Source organism: Apostichopus japonicus, chromosome 17 (assembly GCF_037975245.1).
Source record: "Apostichopus japonicus isolate 1M-3 chromosome 17, ASM3797524v1, whole genome shotgun sequence".
Lineage (NCBI taxonomy): Eukaryota > Metazoa > Echinodermata > Holothuroidea > Aspidochirotida > Stichopodidae > Apostichopus > Apostichopus japonicus.
This window is the reverse complement of record NC_092577.1, coordinates 15082117-15099194: the sequence shown is the minus strand read 5'-3', so window position 1 is coordinate 15099194 and position 17078 is coordinate 15082117. Positions and strand designations below refer to the sequence as shown.

Below are 17078 nucleotides of genomic sequence, written 5' to 3'. Positions count from 1 at the left end.
CTCTAATAATATTTTCTTTTGGAGTAAACGTGGAATTTCGTTATATTATATATATATATATATATATATATATATATATATATATATATATATATATATATATATAAAAGATATAGATATATATAGGTTATTAATGTCGATGAGAGCGTATGGCGTACTCGTCAAATTTGTACAGAGTACACCCATGTTGCTTTTGAATCTAACAATGTACACAAAATTACCACTTTTAGAGGCAAGTTTAACCGTGATCATGAAATGAATGTGCAGCACGTGGTATGGCAGACATAAAACGAATTATTAAAGACGAACACTCCAGAAAAAATCCACTTCACGATTGGGTTTGTCCTTGGGATTCATCGGGCGAATATATGTATACAAATATATATGTGTATAAGTATATATATATATATATAAATATATATATATCATACTCATTAGTCATATATATATATATATGTATATATATATATAATATATGTATATATATATTTATATATATATATATATATATATATATATATATATTTATATATAAATACATGAGTATATATATATATATATATATATAAGGGCGTAGGAACCGGGGGCTGGGGGGGGCGCCAGCCCCCAGTGAAAAATATGGGGGGGGGGGGGCGGAAGTACCGTTCCGCCCCCCGCTCCGCAAGTCAGAAAACCCCTTTTTCATTTACAAATGAGAAACAAATCTCATTTGAAGCACCAAATTGCATCTAAGGCCAGGTGAAAATGCAAAATTCTTTACAAAATGGAGTGGGTGTTGAAGTGTGCTATATTGCACCAAATTGCATCTGAGGCCACCTGGAAATGCAAAAAAAATCCAAAGGGGGAGGGGGACACCCCCTCCCCTTAGACCCCTCCCCAGGCCGGCCATCAGTCTTCAGCCCCCCACTCAAAAGTACTTTCCTACGCCATTGTATATATATATATGACTAATGAGTATGATATATATATATTTATATATACATACATATATATATATACTTATACACACACACACATATATATATATATATATATATATATATATACACACACACATATATATATATATATATATATATATATATATATATATATATATATATATATATATATATATATATATATATATATATATATTGAAATTATAGGAGATTGAGTATCATAATGCGAGTTATAGACCCATTTTGCCTTAACGTTAACGTTTTAAATATTCCTCTTTTTTTAGTTACGGAGGGCTGTGCTTTCAGTCTAACTGATGTTGCAAATACATCCTTAATCAATCGAGTCGTCGTTCCATCCGGATCTCTGGTATCTGACAGCCTTCCTTTCATAGTACTTGATGATTTCATCGTTGATCCAGAAATGTGTGACTTTTCTCTGCGACTTATTGATGTCCCAAATGTAACCCTTCATTCGATGCGGTTCCGCATCGTCGATACAGATACAGGTATAGAATATGCACTTCCAATTATCCAATCTCAACGATGCTACATGAAATATCTGATATGAGTATGACACACTAGGCTGTAGGGCATAGCCAGGATAACAACATACTTCAATCTAAGTAGTACAACAGAAAACATTGAGATATGACAGCAAATATTCAAATTGGCAGCTAATTACCGAGATGGAAACTGTTCTTGTATTCTGCACGCACATTGATCTCTTCCAAAGACAACAGGCTGATCGTGGTACACTTACAAGCTGTACATAAGCAGACCCGGGCGTATTTTATCCCCTGAACCCAAGAGTTTGCGTCCTATTTGCTTGTAGAACATCTAATTAGGCGCCAGTTAATATTCGTAAAAGGCGTCTGGTCATTTTCCCAACGTTACTACATCAAAACCTGAAGGTTTTATTTGGCATTGAATCTCGACAATTGCGAAATACGACGGAAATCTTCAACAACGGAAGCAAAAAGATATAATACCGATTATTCACAATTAAATCAGTAAGACCGTGTTATCGACATGTCAGGCCCAGTCCCCTTACAGCAAGACCATGTTATCGGCATGTCAGCCTCAGTCCCCTTACAACAAATCCATGTTATCGGCATTTCAGGCCAGTCCCCTTACAGCAAGACCATGTTATCGGCATGTCAGCCCCAGTCCCCTTACAGCAAGACCATGTTATCGGCATGTCAACCCCAGTCCCCTAACAGTAAGACCAAGTAATCGGCATGTGAACATGACGGTGAATCTTCTTCATTTTTAAATGCCGAGGAACGATCTACAATGCGTTTTCTCCCACATGAAATGTAAAATATCAGCTAAAATAGAAGCATGCATCACAAACGATTTATACATCAGTTTCTCTCCAAATTAAATACCCCATGAACTAATAATGTTATATATATTGGAAAATATGTTTCGGAATGCAGCTTACGTTCATCTAACTTGAATTTCATGAAATATATAACTTTAGGCTTTTCTTTTTGAAAACTTCTTTCAGCTATCATCATGATTTCACCTGACCGTACCACGATAACTGAAGGGGAGGATATTATATACAACATTGAACTCTCCACATCAATCGAACATTATGATTTATTCATCGGTAAGTTAAATGGTGTCATCAGTTTAAAGCTGCTCATTACATTGAGTTTATAACAATCTGTCGACATCATTCTCAACCTTCTAAGGACAATTAGAACAATAGAAGAAAATGTATTATGATATTTTAATAAATTCAATGTCACCAGATATCAGATCAGTTCAAAATGATATATTCTTAGTACGTTTGTGTTGCCTGTTTCTCTGACTACTGCTTAGCACTGTAGTAAGTTTATCAAGCCTCTGCTTCTCTTACATATTCTAAGTTCGTTTGTGTTGCCTGTTTCTCTGACTACTGCTTAGCACTGTAGTAAGTTTATCAAGCCTCTGCTTCTCTTACATATTCTAAGTTCGTTTCTGTTGCTTGTTTCTCTGAATACTGCTTAGCACTGTAGTTAGTTTATCAAGCCTCTGCTTCTCTTACATATTCTAAGTTCGTTTGTGTTGCTTGTTTCTCTGACTTCTGCTAAGCTCTGTTGTAAGGTTATCAAGTCTCTGCTTCTCTTACATATTCTAAAATACGTTTGTGTTGCTTGTTTCTCTGAATACTGCTTAGCACTGTAGTTAGTTTATCAAGCCTCTGCTTCTCTTACATAGCCTAAAATACGTTTGTGTTGCCTGTTTCTCTGACTACTGCTTAGCAGTGTAGTAATTTTATCAAGCCTCTGCTTCTCTTACATATTCTAAAGTACGTTTGTGTTGCCTGTTTCACTGACTACTGCTTAGCAGTGTAGTAGGTTTATCAAGCCTCTGTTTCTCTTACATATTCTAAGTTCGTTTGTGTTGCTTGTTTCTCTGACTTCTGCTTAGCACTGTAGTAAGTTTATCAAGCCTCTGCTTCTCCTGCATCCCTCACCTTTTGTTGTTTTGCCTTTTTTGTTAGATTTCGAAACATTGTTCGGCAGTCAGTCCAACTTTAGATCAGTGACAATCCCTGCTGGAAGTTTGAGTACTAGCATAAGATTTCTAACAGAAGATGATGAATTAAGACAACTTGAAAGATCCTTTGACATCATTCCCGGATATAGTCTGATCTGTGCAAGTTTAGATGAAAGTGAATGTGAGTTTGCGATTTTACCAGATTCTACGCAGGTATCCCTTGAAGTCACAGAACAGCGGGTTACTGTCTTAGAGAACGACAAAGGTAAGTAAAATTTAAATGGGCACTGACTGTATTTCAGTTACAGTGACAACTTTGTTTATTTTCCCTGTTTGTAAGAAAAGTACAGTGTTGGCGAACTAGCATAAACATAAATAGATGTGTCTAAATATTTACAATTCTTTGTAAGCGTTTCCATGGTTTTCATCTACGTTATTTCAAAAGACATGTGTTCCAAGAAGTTATATAGCTATAGCTATGTCTTTCATGTAATTCAACAAGATAAAAAACAACTTCATAGTGTTAATATTTTAACATTAATTATATACTACGTATTTCCATAAAAATTCATTATCGGTGTTACCTATTGTGGTCACCATAGGTCGATTTGATTAATCACACTTTGATTACACATGACATTCAATAGTTTTCAAAGACCGATAATAAATACCATATAATATTTTAACATCAGATAACATATGCATTGAATATTTTCAGTTCGAGTAGGCTTTGCGGTTGGGGAATTTTTTGTACAAGAAGGGAACGGTTCTGCATTCATACCATTGACTTTAATTGGATTTACACAGTCAAGTGATTTCCCGTTCACGGTGGGTAAGTATAATCCCTAACATACTTTTAGACATGACAATATCTCATTTACTTTTAATATTATGTGACAACAATTAAAATTAAAGGTAGAAGACGATGACCACTGTCTTATAATTTAGCTACAAATTGATTAAATAAAATAGTTTTTGTATTATTTTTCTTTTTAAACTCCTTTTCATGTGTTTTATTTTTCCAACTGCACTTTGAGTAAGGTTTTAATATGTACAATATATGTCTTACAACTGGTTCATGTGACGTTAGGTGGCCGAGTAGGGATAGCCCACAATGAACTCATTGCTCCATAGCATCAATATTATATGTTGAAATATATGTGCCAATCAAGCCCTCGTATTTTTCTTAACTTATTTATCTGGAAGCGAGAGAACGACAGTGCATTGTAAACATAGTTTCTTTATTAGTTACTCAACACAACATACCTCTTTATATTGAACTCATTTAATTGAATATACATAAACATATCTCAAGTGAGTAGAGTCCGTTTACAGCATACCAAACTTTACGGTGCAGGAAAATGTTACAGGGTGACGTATTACTTTCTCAAAGACACTAAGATTAGTCACCATGTTTTATAATATTCTGGTTAATTATGACAGACTTTGATTTTATATTACTTAAAATTTGTGACTTGTTCGGTAAAAATGTCTCTCTTGTTTTCAACTATGTTGAAATCAGTGATATTCAAATTTGATCCAAATGTATGTGATACTGAAGAATGAGTTTTTATTGGATATCGAATGTCCCATTCATGTTACTTGTATGATCCTTAGAGCGATTATTGTCCAAAAAACCTCTCACGTTTTCCTTCAAATAGCATTTAACTACATACTGGGGTCCGCTGTTACCAGCGATTTTAGGTCTACCCAACGAGAACTCATATATGATAGAAGAGATATGAGATTCTTGCAAGTACCAATTGTGCAAGACGATGAGGTCGAAGACGATGAAACGTTTTTTATTTCTATGAGTATCTCACCATCTCCCAACATCGAGATAGCAGTCCCAAGAATTGGAGTAAATATAATAGATGATGATGGTGTCAGAGGTAAGCAATGGAACCGAAATTCGTTTCAAATCACATTCACTTGTTGGTCGCTCAAATATCCCGTCTTCTTCTGCAAACGAAATTTATAAGAACCATTTTGTATTTGACCGGAACAGTGTCCCCTGTAGCGGTCCATCTGTATCAGATCCAGGGCAATGAACATATATCAATTGAAATACCATAATAAAACAGTCTTATTCCAGATTAAGTCGATATATGCCAGTTTCATTCGACATATACGTATTTAAATCGGTTTTTGTCAATTTGAAGCCAGTTTCTTCTAATTTAAAATTGCCATTTATCAGTTTAAATTGAAATACGCCGACTTAAATCGACATATATCTATTTAAAGTTGGTGTATATGCGAATTTCAATCGACAATAACCAGTTAAGTTAACTTTTACCAATTTATATCGACAAATACCATCTCAAATCTACATATGTTATTTTAAATCGACATAGCATCAATTAAATCTCATTCACATATTTCATAACTACGATATATAAGAATTATTGACAGCTCTGCAGTTATTAATGTCTAATCACATTCCTACGTCTAGCCTGTTTTTCACTTGCAGGCCATAGAGTAAGTCACAATATGTTGCATCAATTGTTCACTTGACGAACCAGTACCACCATATCAGTACTAGTCTTGATACCTGATACGTGGGATGATTAGCATGGATTCCCTTGTTTACATCCTTCACTAACTTTGCTAGTGGACGTTTTGGAAGGCCAGCCTCCATATAAGGTGTTAGAGCAACAACAAAAAAATGAATATGGTTATTAAACTGTGTAATTGAATTTAAGAGACTCGAAAATGCTCTTTGTAGATGTCTGGATCAGGTAGGCATCGTAATGATATGCACCGATGCATTGTAATGATATGCACCGATGCCTAAAGAGTATTTCCTTCGATCGTATATAGCTTGACAAAAAAGACTTATTTGAAATATCGCTGGAAAGTTTTCTTATGTACATCATCTTTCAGCAAGAAAAATAATGTTATGATCGCAATGGTGCAATAAATGATCAAATTAACGTATTCAAATTTATTCATAATTATTGACCGATGTTACTGTCCAGGAACAAAAAACTTCCAAAATAACGATAGCAGAAGTGTTTGAACTAGCTCGTCATTTAGGAAACTCTTAGAGTATAATGGGTACGTGCAATATGATTATGCAAGGAGAGGCTCTGTTTCAAAATGCAGTTACACCTATAGCAATACATACGTAATATTAAGTTAACTAAAACTTATTTGAACCAACATTTCTGAACATGTTCTTCCTAGAGAAGTTTGCACATGTTCAAATGGATAATGCAATTTAACAGAAAGGAAGACTTTCTCCAAAATTAAGATGTCTGATTGGTTCTCCTTCTTTTGATTGTGTCTTTCTTTCTTGCCTTCCAGTTTTTCTTTCAGCGCCTAGTAGCGATGTCTCCGTGCGAGAGGACGAAGAGACAGTTACAATCACCTTTGTTTTATCCGAAGCACTTGCAACTAACGTCATCTTTAGTAAATATAAACATTAATACAAATTTTCAATACATTTATACCGTAATCCGTCTGGGCATCTGTGTGCGTGGGAATTTCGTTTAATCATATTTGTCGTAGCTCGGTAACCAATCAGTAACGCTACTTCCTTTAGTTATCCTTTAAAGTCGTTATCTTCTCATACTTATCTTACATTAGTAGTAATTGTCCTATTCGACTAGGCCTATCATGATTCATTGACTGAATACATTTTGAATTTATGATTATAAAACTAAAAGTATCGCTATCGCAACTCCGAATGTTCACAAACACCTCGTACATATGTACATCGGCTACATGCATACAATTACAAATGCACTGTTTTATTGTGTTGTATACTATACACAGTACAATAGGCTACATTACATGTGTTGTGTAGAGCGGAGTCAAGCGAGTAAACAAACGACCGAGGACTGCATATAATAGGCGCAGTAGTTGGGAATAGTTGCTTTATTGTGTTAAGAACACTATATACTTTCGTTCATATATACCTACCAACATTTCTGGAAAGTTGCTAATGTGAATATTTTTTTTCCCGTGTTGATCATGATACTGATATCAACAGAGTATGGAGGGATCCATGATGAATACTAAAGTATATCACGTGCTCGCTTAGAGCCAATCAGAATCGAGGTAATAATTTAAGTGTCAGTTCAGTTTGGGGAAAAAATATTCGCATCCGGGCTCGATACCCGGCCGGGTCAAAGTAAGCTGGCTTTTTTTAATCCAAAGAGCAATCTACGGTTTTTTAAGAACTGCTGATTATTATCATGATTTAACATCATTGTCTCTTGATGTTTTCGTAGTTTTGTTTTTCGTCTAATTTAGCCTCTGAAGAAGACATTGCTAAGACAGAAACGTCTGGGCCTCTAAATTTTAACTATACACCTACACAGGCATTTTGATGTAAATATGGAATTTGCTAAAAGTTGTATTTCTCACCTCGTCTTTTGTTTGGTTTTAGAGATTTACATTTCCATTGAAAGTTAACTTATATTGAACTTTTTCCGACGGGATATACTTTCTGTAAACCTAACCCATTTATGTTGTAGAACTTGTTCCATTGCTCGGTGAAAATGTTACATGCGTTTTTCCTTCACATTAAAGTGGATACATGATACATAATTTGATAGAAGGTTTATTCACAATCAATTTTTTGCAGCTGTAGGAATTATAGAAGGAACCGCGAGCATCGACAGAGACTTCGAAACCGATATTATCTCATATACGATACCAGCTGGTCAGCTTTCGTCTGTTGTGGACATCGCCATTAACAACGATTTGGCAGTAGAATCTAATGAATACTTTACCTTATTCATTAACTCTACATCAGAAAATGTAAATATAGATCGTTCGTCCAGTACCGTGACCATTTCCATAGAAGACGACGATTCGATTAACGGTATGAATACACAATATATTTTTGAACGAATGAACGAAATTGGTGGTTATAGTTGCACACAATTTAAGCTTATAAATGGTCCACAATAACTGTATAAATTTTACAATGTTATTCTAATATATTACATAACACTGTATACGTCATAGTTTATTTTTGAAACAAATGCTCTACTAACACATTTAAAAACAATATGATTCGCCACGCAACAAGGGGTAAATATACAAATAACAATATATTTCAATATGTTCCTTTTTACAGACATAGAACTTTTTGCGCTCAGCTCCACTGTGACAGTTAACGAGAATGCCAACGACATCGATGTCATGTTTTTGCTAAATAATGCCGTTGAAGAAGGCGAAATTTTCATAGGTAAGTGTCAGTCCATTCATGAGTAGTTCATCTTGGGAGGCAGAGTCTAAACTGAAGCTAAGAGCGAGTGACTATAGACATTTTATAGTCTACTGCGTAAGGGCTGGTCATTCTATTTTCTATTAACGGCATATCTGAATAATTCTTATTAGTTTATATGTACGAACCATTTTCATTCACTGAAGCAACGCAGTGTGAATGCCTTTATTTCTAGGCAAAGAAAAGAAGATGTTTTTTTAAAGGGTGAACCATGGGAAAAATTGATAAATTGACAAGCAATCGGTACATTCGTCGTCTGGGTCACAATAAGCACCTTTCGTGACATACAGGAAGGTCAGCGGCTTCGGCTCCTCTGTTCCAGCGGCACTGTGGTTCCAAGCCGATAGACCGATACGTTTAATCCGCCATTTGTGGTTTGGGAGTTAACGTATACGTACATTCACATGAGATTCATTTGTAAGTCATTTATCAGTCTTATATCATTTGTCGATCAACCACACTTCGTTAGCCTAATCGCAGCTTCACCCCATGATGTTAACAATTTTTTTTTTCATTATAGAAATTTTCACGGAAGACATCACCGCAACCAGGAGCAGAGATTACAGCCCACGCGTGCAAGACACAATCATCCTACCACCTGGTATGCAAACTGCAGTAGTCCCGATACGAATTCTTGCCGATTCCACTCCGGAAGAGTCCGAATCCTTCCGAATATCAATCGTATCGACTGAACCAGCCCTCGACATAACATCGGCCACCATGACTGTATTCATCAATGATGACGACGAAAGTACGTCTACTATGAAATATGAAATATACATGTACAAAACTAGGAATTCATATAAGCACACCGTTTTGCTTTGATTCCTAAGTAAGGGAGATTCGTGGTCGGTACCATTTGCCGTTTAAAATTCCTAGCACACACCTTTCAGCCCTATTTTTAGGGACGTTCCTACGGCGCATTAACCATAAAGTGCGTCTAGCTCTCCTTTCTTAACAGCGGCTCTGCTACTGACGTCTTTTAACTCTGGGGAATGAATTGTGATGCATATATTATATACTGACATTATACTGACATTTTCATTGCTTCTTTGCAGGTTGTGCACAGGTAAACAGTGTTACTGTCAAAGAAGATGTAGGCAATGTCGATATTATTGTGGCCGTTCCCAGACGCCTTGAGACAGATGTCACTATAGGTAAGCGAATGATCATTCCATAAACAATGGAGTAATATGTCGGGCAAAGTTAGCAATTGGTATCTCATGAACCATCGAAAAAATACATTACATATATTCCCTAGATCGCCGGAAATGACCCTTTCCAGGCCTTGCTAATTTGCAGATAAACGAAGAAAAAATAGGTTTCATCGCCAACAAAATGTGACAATTGTCAATAGGTAGATGAGAGCGCCATAGAAAATGTAATAATCGCGAATAAGTAAAAAGTGATAAAACGCTGAAAGGGCGCCAGCAGTCCATTTGAGTCCGTCAGGGGGGGGGGGGGTGCATCCACCCCCTGACTGTATGGACGCTCCGCCACTGCTGCCATGTATGGTTAACATGTGTATCGAACCTTTCCTTCAACAATAAATATCTCCCTAAATATCGACAGTATGGTAAGAATTCGTTATACTTCCCAGAGATAATCACACATATTACCATGACATAGAATATTCTACCCCCCTATATAGTAGTAGCAGTAATGATACCAATAGCCATTTCTGCAGTATGCATGGACAGGATCTCATGGAATACACATCACTCAAAAAGAAATCACTTTAGAGAAGCCATATGAAAATGAAGTTAGTTGAGAAATGCCATAACCATGGAGCGTATTATTTATGATTAATGATTCTCCATCAGAAATAACACTTATCCCATCGCTTGAAAATCACTATTGGCTGTTAATTTTCAAATACTGACAAGTTATGTGAGTTAATCAAAGGGGCTTTATCGTCCTAAGAGAATGTCGATAGCGGCCATACTTATTACTGTTCCTCTCACTTAACATGAAAATGTCGAGCAACGTTTCAATAATGTTTTTAGCTTCGAGATAACATTTTTTTTTATAAACTGTCTTGTGAGATAATTACTACGACATGTTCATGAAATATTATTCTGTTTGGTAATAACAGGATTGAGACCAATCAGCCAATCGGCCATATCTGAAGAAGATTTTGGAGCAGTTCTTCGCTCTGTGACTATTCCAGCCGGAGAGGGTTTCACCAGGTTTACAATATCTATTATAAATGATAACATCAGAGAACAAAATGAAACCTTCTTGATTGAAATTACTGACGTTACATTTCCAGCAAGTTTGTGTGACCATACATCGACAGGAACAATTACCATACTGGCAAATGATCAAGGTATATGTCATAAATTCATGTAGATTCAATTCAGATTTCAGAGTTAAAAGATATACATTATGTCACCCAAAGCCACCTCCGTTAGATTCCTTCATTCCTTCGAACGCTTCCATTGGTTCCTTTCGGCTGAAATAAGTATATGATATATTTTCTTGAATAATTGTTTAATCTGCACTACACAAACCGACGCAATGAAGACAATTTGATACAAAGTGCATGAGATTCCTTACCAAATATTATTTAGCTGTTGCTTTGAACAAAATAAATAAATAGATGGTATCCATAGTCTGGAAGGTCACTATTTTGGGATTTTTAATTTGACATTATTTCGTAAGGTCCACAACGAGAGACACAATAATGCCTTGTTATACAATACGGGTAGGATGGCTGTAGTGGTGAAGCCATGATAGTTTAAGAGACATTTGACCACATAGATTATCATAGGTGTGAAAAGTAACTACATCCATTTTCCTGACATGTTGTAATGATATGCATTTATATGCCAGGGTGTTATAACACACTAACACGTGTTATGTTTTGGGAGCATGCGAGAGCTAGATATGTTAAAGATACAATACAGTAAATCGTAGTGGTATTATATATTTATTTTTTTATTTTTATTTTTATTTTTATATATTTTTATATAATATTAAACATTTTTATACTTTTTATTTTTTATATTTTTTTATATTTTTATATTTTTATATATTTTTTAACACAGGCCGCAATAAAATGTGCCTCTAGCATAACACGTGTTATCATGTTATAACACAGATGCATATAAATGCGCAATATATTTTAGTCGAAAACGCTATATAAGCAACTGTACAATTCGGTTCGGGTGGCCTGTCCGTAAACGCATGATCACACGTGTAGTAATATACCATGTGTGGTATCCCATGAGAAAGTTACAGTTCAACATTAAAGGTGTACGACACGATGCATAATGCCCTTGGCATGTTGACGTTATGATATGTGATGCCACAAAGGTACTGTATTGTAATGGTTTGGTTTGAAGCAGCTCATCACATTTGACTGGTAAGTTTAGAAATTTTTGCTTAAAACACAAATGGATAGAGCGAAAGTCCAACCAAAAAGTGACAATGTAGGAATCATAATCAACCAAAGACTAGATAGCTCATTTGGCATATCGTTGGGCTTGTAACCCAGAATTCACAGGTTTGAATCCCTTTCTAGCCATAAATGTCTTCACTCCTATCCATAATATATCTCGGTCAGTGTCCCATTATTCATCTACTGTAAATAATAAACGAAAGTGGTATTGAACTAGAAATTGTTCATATTTTATGCTGAGCAACACATTTTACCTGATAACCATAAGTCAAAAGATCCACAATTCTCATGTTATTACATTCAGTACTGTTTTAACTCTTTTTCCCGTTGCTTATCAAGTATACGGTTGATTTTTATTGCTGATATGGGATAAACTACATTTCTGATTTGGGATAAACTACATTTAAGAGAACACAACTCATTTGACTATGGATAAATTTAACATTACGCATGTTGTTCCTCATTGCTGTATATGATGACAATACCTCGACCTGGTGTGATATGTGTTGAATAATTGAATCTATCTTACAACTAACAGGACCACAGGTGGATTTCTGTTCCGATGATATTGAAGTCCAAGTGGCCCCTTCAATAACCACTGCCTTCGTGAGATGGTCTCCAGCAAGGTTTTCCGTTAACGGAATCGATGTTGAATCTCGTGGACCAAGTGAATCTGAAGATATAATTCCAGTTGGTGCTTCTCCCAAGCTGATAACATACACCGCTTTTGATGAAGAGCAGGCAATATCCATCTGTGAATTCACAATCTCTGCCATTGTTATTAATGGTTAGCTTTATCCATATTTTTTTTATTTTTTTTATTATAAATGCATCTGCACACTTCCGAAGCTTTCGTATTGTGGTGTACGGACATGGCAATGTTTTCATATTTTCTTGAGGGGGAAATTTATGAAATATATGTAGAAGAGGTGTAAAACCTAGTAACTTAAATCAGCGAAGGAACAACCTCCTGCTTCTCAAGTGAATTATGAAGGTTTTAACGACGTATGTCTACGTTCTGACGTAATGTTAATATAATGCTCAATTCAACACTATTCTGAATGGATCTTCGTTCTATCATAGCATGTGGCTAATGCATGATACAATATTGTTTGCTTTATCCATTTAAAAGATTCATACACCCATATTGACCAGCTTAACCTGACTATACTCTTAGAGTCTTACACAAATATGCTGATATGTAGTTTTCTCATGTTAACGTAGCTGTTAGTGTAATTACGGGTAGACAACGCATATTTTACTGTTATTATGGGTAGACAAGGATTTCTGTGAGTTGCTCAAGCTCGTTACTTGTTTTCAGAGACTTTGTCTATTTGATTATGTTTACCTTCATGTTTTTTCTCTTTGAAGATTCTTCAATTTGCTTAATATAAAGTCGTATTCTTTTTATGTTAAAGATTTTAGAACTTACTCGGTTTCAATGGAAGTTGACACTAATCAAGGTTCTCCTGAAGAGGATATCATCTTTGAGGAGGTAAGAACATCCAGGAAAAATCCTGTCAAAGATTTCTACGTGATGAGCTTTCATTCAAATTTATGAAAGATGTGTTTTACTTTGGTGCATAATTTTGCATCATTACAACCAAGCCATAAATCATATTCGTAGATAGTTCAAAATCCTAAAAAATTACTGAAATAGCATATTTCTTTGTTTCTGAATGTTTCAAAAGTTTCTCCTTATTTAGCGGTTCGGGTCTGCTCTTAATTGTAAACAGTATGATGTGCTTCACGGGCCGTTGTTTCGCTTTAATGAATATGAGCCAATGCAAACACATGGAACTGTCACTTGTGAAAGGACCATCAGAAACTGTTTTAACGTCCAGATGATGATATTATCCACTGAGAGCACGAAACAAATGCTTATCGCACTTTACTTCAACGTAAATCGATTTCAGGACTCATGACACGAACGATATGCTCACCATTTCCGTGGGCGTATAGTCTCCATGGCGTCTTCGTCGGTTTTGTTTGGTCAAGATCGTGTAGTCGCATAGACGTCGTAAGTTCGTGATCGTTTGCTGATGTAGGCGTGTAGACATTATAGTCGTATGATAGTATCATTATAGTCTTATCGGAATTAGTCGTAAACTTTTGGGTATATTGTTGTAGTCATACATGTATTAGACATCTTATAAGTCGTAATCATCAAACTGGTCTTCGATCTGTTGGTATTAACATTATCACCTCCTTAACAAATACAAATGCAGTTAAATTATTAGGTTAAGAAGAAATCGCAAACCTGATGTAAAGGTTTATGAAAATCCTTCACAGTTCCATTTAATATTACAAACATATAATAGTTAAATACCATAACATTACTTACAGAGTTCCTTCCTTATTTGTTTTCTTCTGTTACTGTGTCAGCTAAACGACATCTTACGAAGGGGAAGTTGTTGGAGAGATTATGCAGGTATAGAAGTCCATAAAATCGAGAAATCTGAGAAGAGCAAGTCGAGATATACAGTTTCTTACCGTTTGTTCCTCTTACAAATGAGTCGATGCTGTATAAGAGATATTATCAATGAAGCTAATGAAGACCTTCGCCAGGTCGGAAACAGCTTAGGACCAGCCATCTCTGCCCGTCCGTCCACACATTTACCAGGTGAGAAGCAATCGTTCCTTGCAAGCACTTACTTGATCATCGTCTCATCCACCAACCGCTGGATTGGCGTACTATTTGGGAGAGCACTGACTGTTGGAAAGTTTAATTGAAAGACAACATTAAATACGTTAAAGCATACAGCAATTTGTTTCATAAATTTCGATAACAATGCTAAGGTAGCATGATTTACTTCTAAAGAGCTGTTAAAGAGATTATTAGTAAATATTGTTATTTGTATATCATTATATGAAAACGGCAAATCAACCTCTTTAAGGTTTTAACCCCACTCACTCAATCGTTTATATGAAAGAGTTTAACGCGTTTTCTCGAAAATTTGTGCTCTTTAACAGCAGCACTTAACTTAGTGTTATTTAATATACTGTTTCAGATTTTACGGAGATATTCTTTACTACGTTAAGGCTTACATCCGACAACACTATCGTTGATCCGAATATATATGGTGATCCAACAAAGGAAGAAGCACAAGACTTACACTTATCCCTCATTACACAGGTAACGTATTTTGAAACCCCTCCCCCCTCCTTCTCGTGTATGGAGTGTCTTAAAAATAATGGTAAACTCGTCACCAGGTAAAACAGTGGTAAATTTTGCACGAAATCGGCCTCTTAAACTTAACATTAACAGACACGTGAATCAACTGCGTAGGGAGGAACCATGATAAAGCACGCCACTTCCGTTACCACCAATGGACTTCAGTGGACCATTGCATGGCAGACATACCAACTTTACTATTAAGGTTGACCTAAACAGAGCTTTATATGAGATGGGGCAAGTGTACGGTACGTTATAGCCTCAGAGGATGTGGATGCGGTACTGCTCAGCTGTGACTTGATTTTTATTAAGAAATTCTTCAGTAAGGGGAGTAACATAATTGATAAAACTGAAGAGGTTGTCAGAATATTTACTTCCAATCTTAGAGCATGTCATACATTGTTCAGTTTTGGTTATTTAAGGGTTGAGAAACTTCTTTCTTTCATTCCTCTTTTTTTGTGTGTAGATTACAGACGGATTGTCAAGTGAAATGGGTTTCAGTGGCGTATGTATTCCTCAGCCGTTTAGAATTTCATCTGTTTTAGTAGACGTCATCTTGGAAAGCCGTGAACAAGATTCATCGGTTACCTCTTTTCAGCAAAGACTTCGAGATGTAATTCGAAACGGCATGTCATTACCAACTGGGCTAAGTGCACCACCTCCGGCCAGCGTCATCTTAGAAGGTAAGGACAAACCTCTACAGTAAGGATTCTCCATGAAATGTGTAAGAACCAATATGGCGAAACATTTGTTAGAACATGGGCTAGAATCCACTTAAATTCTGACTTGACTCCCATTCAGCAACGAGAAGGGTAAGATTGTGAGCCAGCTCTTTTATTTTCGTGTCGGATTGAAATTCTTAAGGCATGCAAGCTTGTGATTAACTTGCAAACTGAAATGGATCTAACAGCATAATAGCAAAATAGCAGGAATGAACGATAAGAAAGAAATAGCATTTGAAAATCAACCAAAGCATACCAACACCTACAAATTACTATACCTTTTGCATGTTGACAAACCAAATAACGTAAATTTCACCTTATACTTAAACAATAAAATCTGCAACGCAGTAGCAATTATCCATTAGCACAATTTCTACATTCTGACTGGAAAAATCCCTTACGTAATTAAGCAGATCAATGTGAAGTCTTCAAATGGTGTTCTTTGTTATTCTAATCTTATGATTGAATTGTCTTTAAATGCATTGGCGAAGATCCGGGGGTGGGGGGAGGGGGTAATGTATCCCCGTAAATTTGCTAGAGGGTGGCCCATGTAAGCACCCACCTTCTTTCCATGTCATTGATATGACCGTGCCAGACAGTAAATAATTTCTCCATGTGAAAAATGATGATTAATTAAGAAAGTGTTAATTTAAAATGTATTTTGAATTTTGGAAACAAGATTACAAGATCGGGGTGTTGCGGATCTATCACCCAACATTTGAAAGATGAGATGACCAATGTTTTAATCGCCCTCACGTTTAAGATACACCCTAACAAATTTTATATCGTAGAAAAGCCAGCAAAACGTAACTATGGTAATGTACGTGGCTAGGTCGCAATGACTGTGCTCATAGCTCGTTAGTTGATATAACCGCTGCCCATGAGGAAAGTTATCTGGTAGGCTGTTAATGGAAGCCTAGCTCCATTGTTTAAGAAGCTCCACTCGAAGGAATCGTGATTAACCCTCTCCGTCGCATAATTAATGCTCAATCAAAATGCTGTAAAGTAACTTCAAGACACCGATTGCCCCCAGAGCGCAAGCACTTTGCGCGTGGTCTGCTACCCCTCATCTTAAAATATGTGGATAACCTCATCCCCTCAATGTTAA

The 17078-nt window shown here is 36.0% G+C and overlaps 1 protein-coding gene and 1 long non-coding RNA gene across 3 annotated transcripts in view; one reads left to right on the top strand and one right to left on the bottom strand.

Moving 5' to 3' along the window:
* LOC139984152 (uncharacterized) overlaps positions 1 to 17078 on the bottom strand; it is a 99518-nt gene that overhangs the window by 64587 nt on the left and 17853 nt on the right. The gene's annotated exons all lie outside the window — the stretch shown is intronic.
* LOC139984148 (uncharacterized) overlaps positions 1 to 17078 on the top strand; it is a 54410-nt gene that overhangs the window by 19525 nt on the left and 17807 nt on the right. For both annotated transcript variants that reach the window (XM_071997899.1, XM_071997900.1), the window contains 16 exons: positions 1226 to 1447; positions 2452 to 2556; positions 3436 to 3696; positions 4150 to 4263; positions 5093 to 5323; positions 6738 to 6842; positions 8023 to 8262; positions 8521 to 8631; positions 9191 to 9421; positions 9729 to 9827; positions 10766 to 10999; positions 12612 to 12860; positions 13492 to 13568; positions 14459 to 14696; positions 15085 to 15209; positions 15715 to 15931. In XM_071997899.1, the coding sequence (XP_071854000.1) occupies positions 1226 to 1447; positions 2452 to 2556; positions 3436 to 3696; positions 4150 to 4263; positions 5093 to 5323; positions 6738 to 6842; positions 8023 to 8262; positions 8521 to 8631; positions 9191 to 9421; positions 9729 to 9827; positions 10766 to 10999; positions 12612 to 12860; positions 13492 to 13568; positions 14459 to 14696; positions 15085 to 15209; positions 15715 to 15931 (2859 nt within the window). The remainder of the gene's footprint in view (positions 1 to 1225; positions 1448 to 2451; positions 2557 to 3435; positions 3697 to 4149; positions 4264 to 5092; positions 5324 to 6737; positions 6843 to 8022; positions 8263 to 8520; positions 8632 to 9190; positions 9422 to 9728; positions 9828 to 10765; positions 11000 to 12611; positions 12861 to 13491; positions 13569 to 14458; positions 14697 to 15084; positions 15210 to 15714; positions 15932 to 17078) is intronic.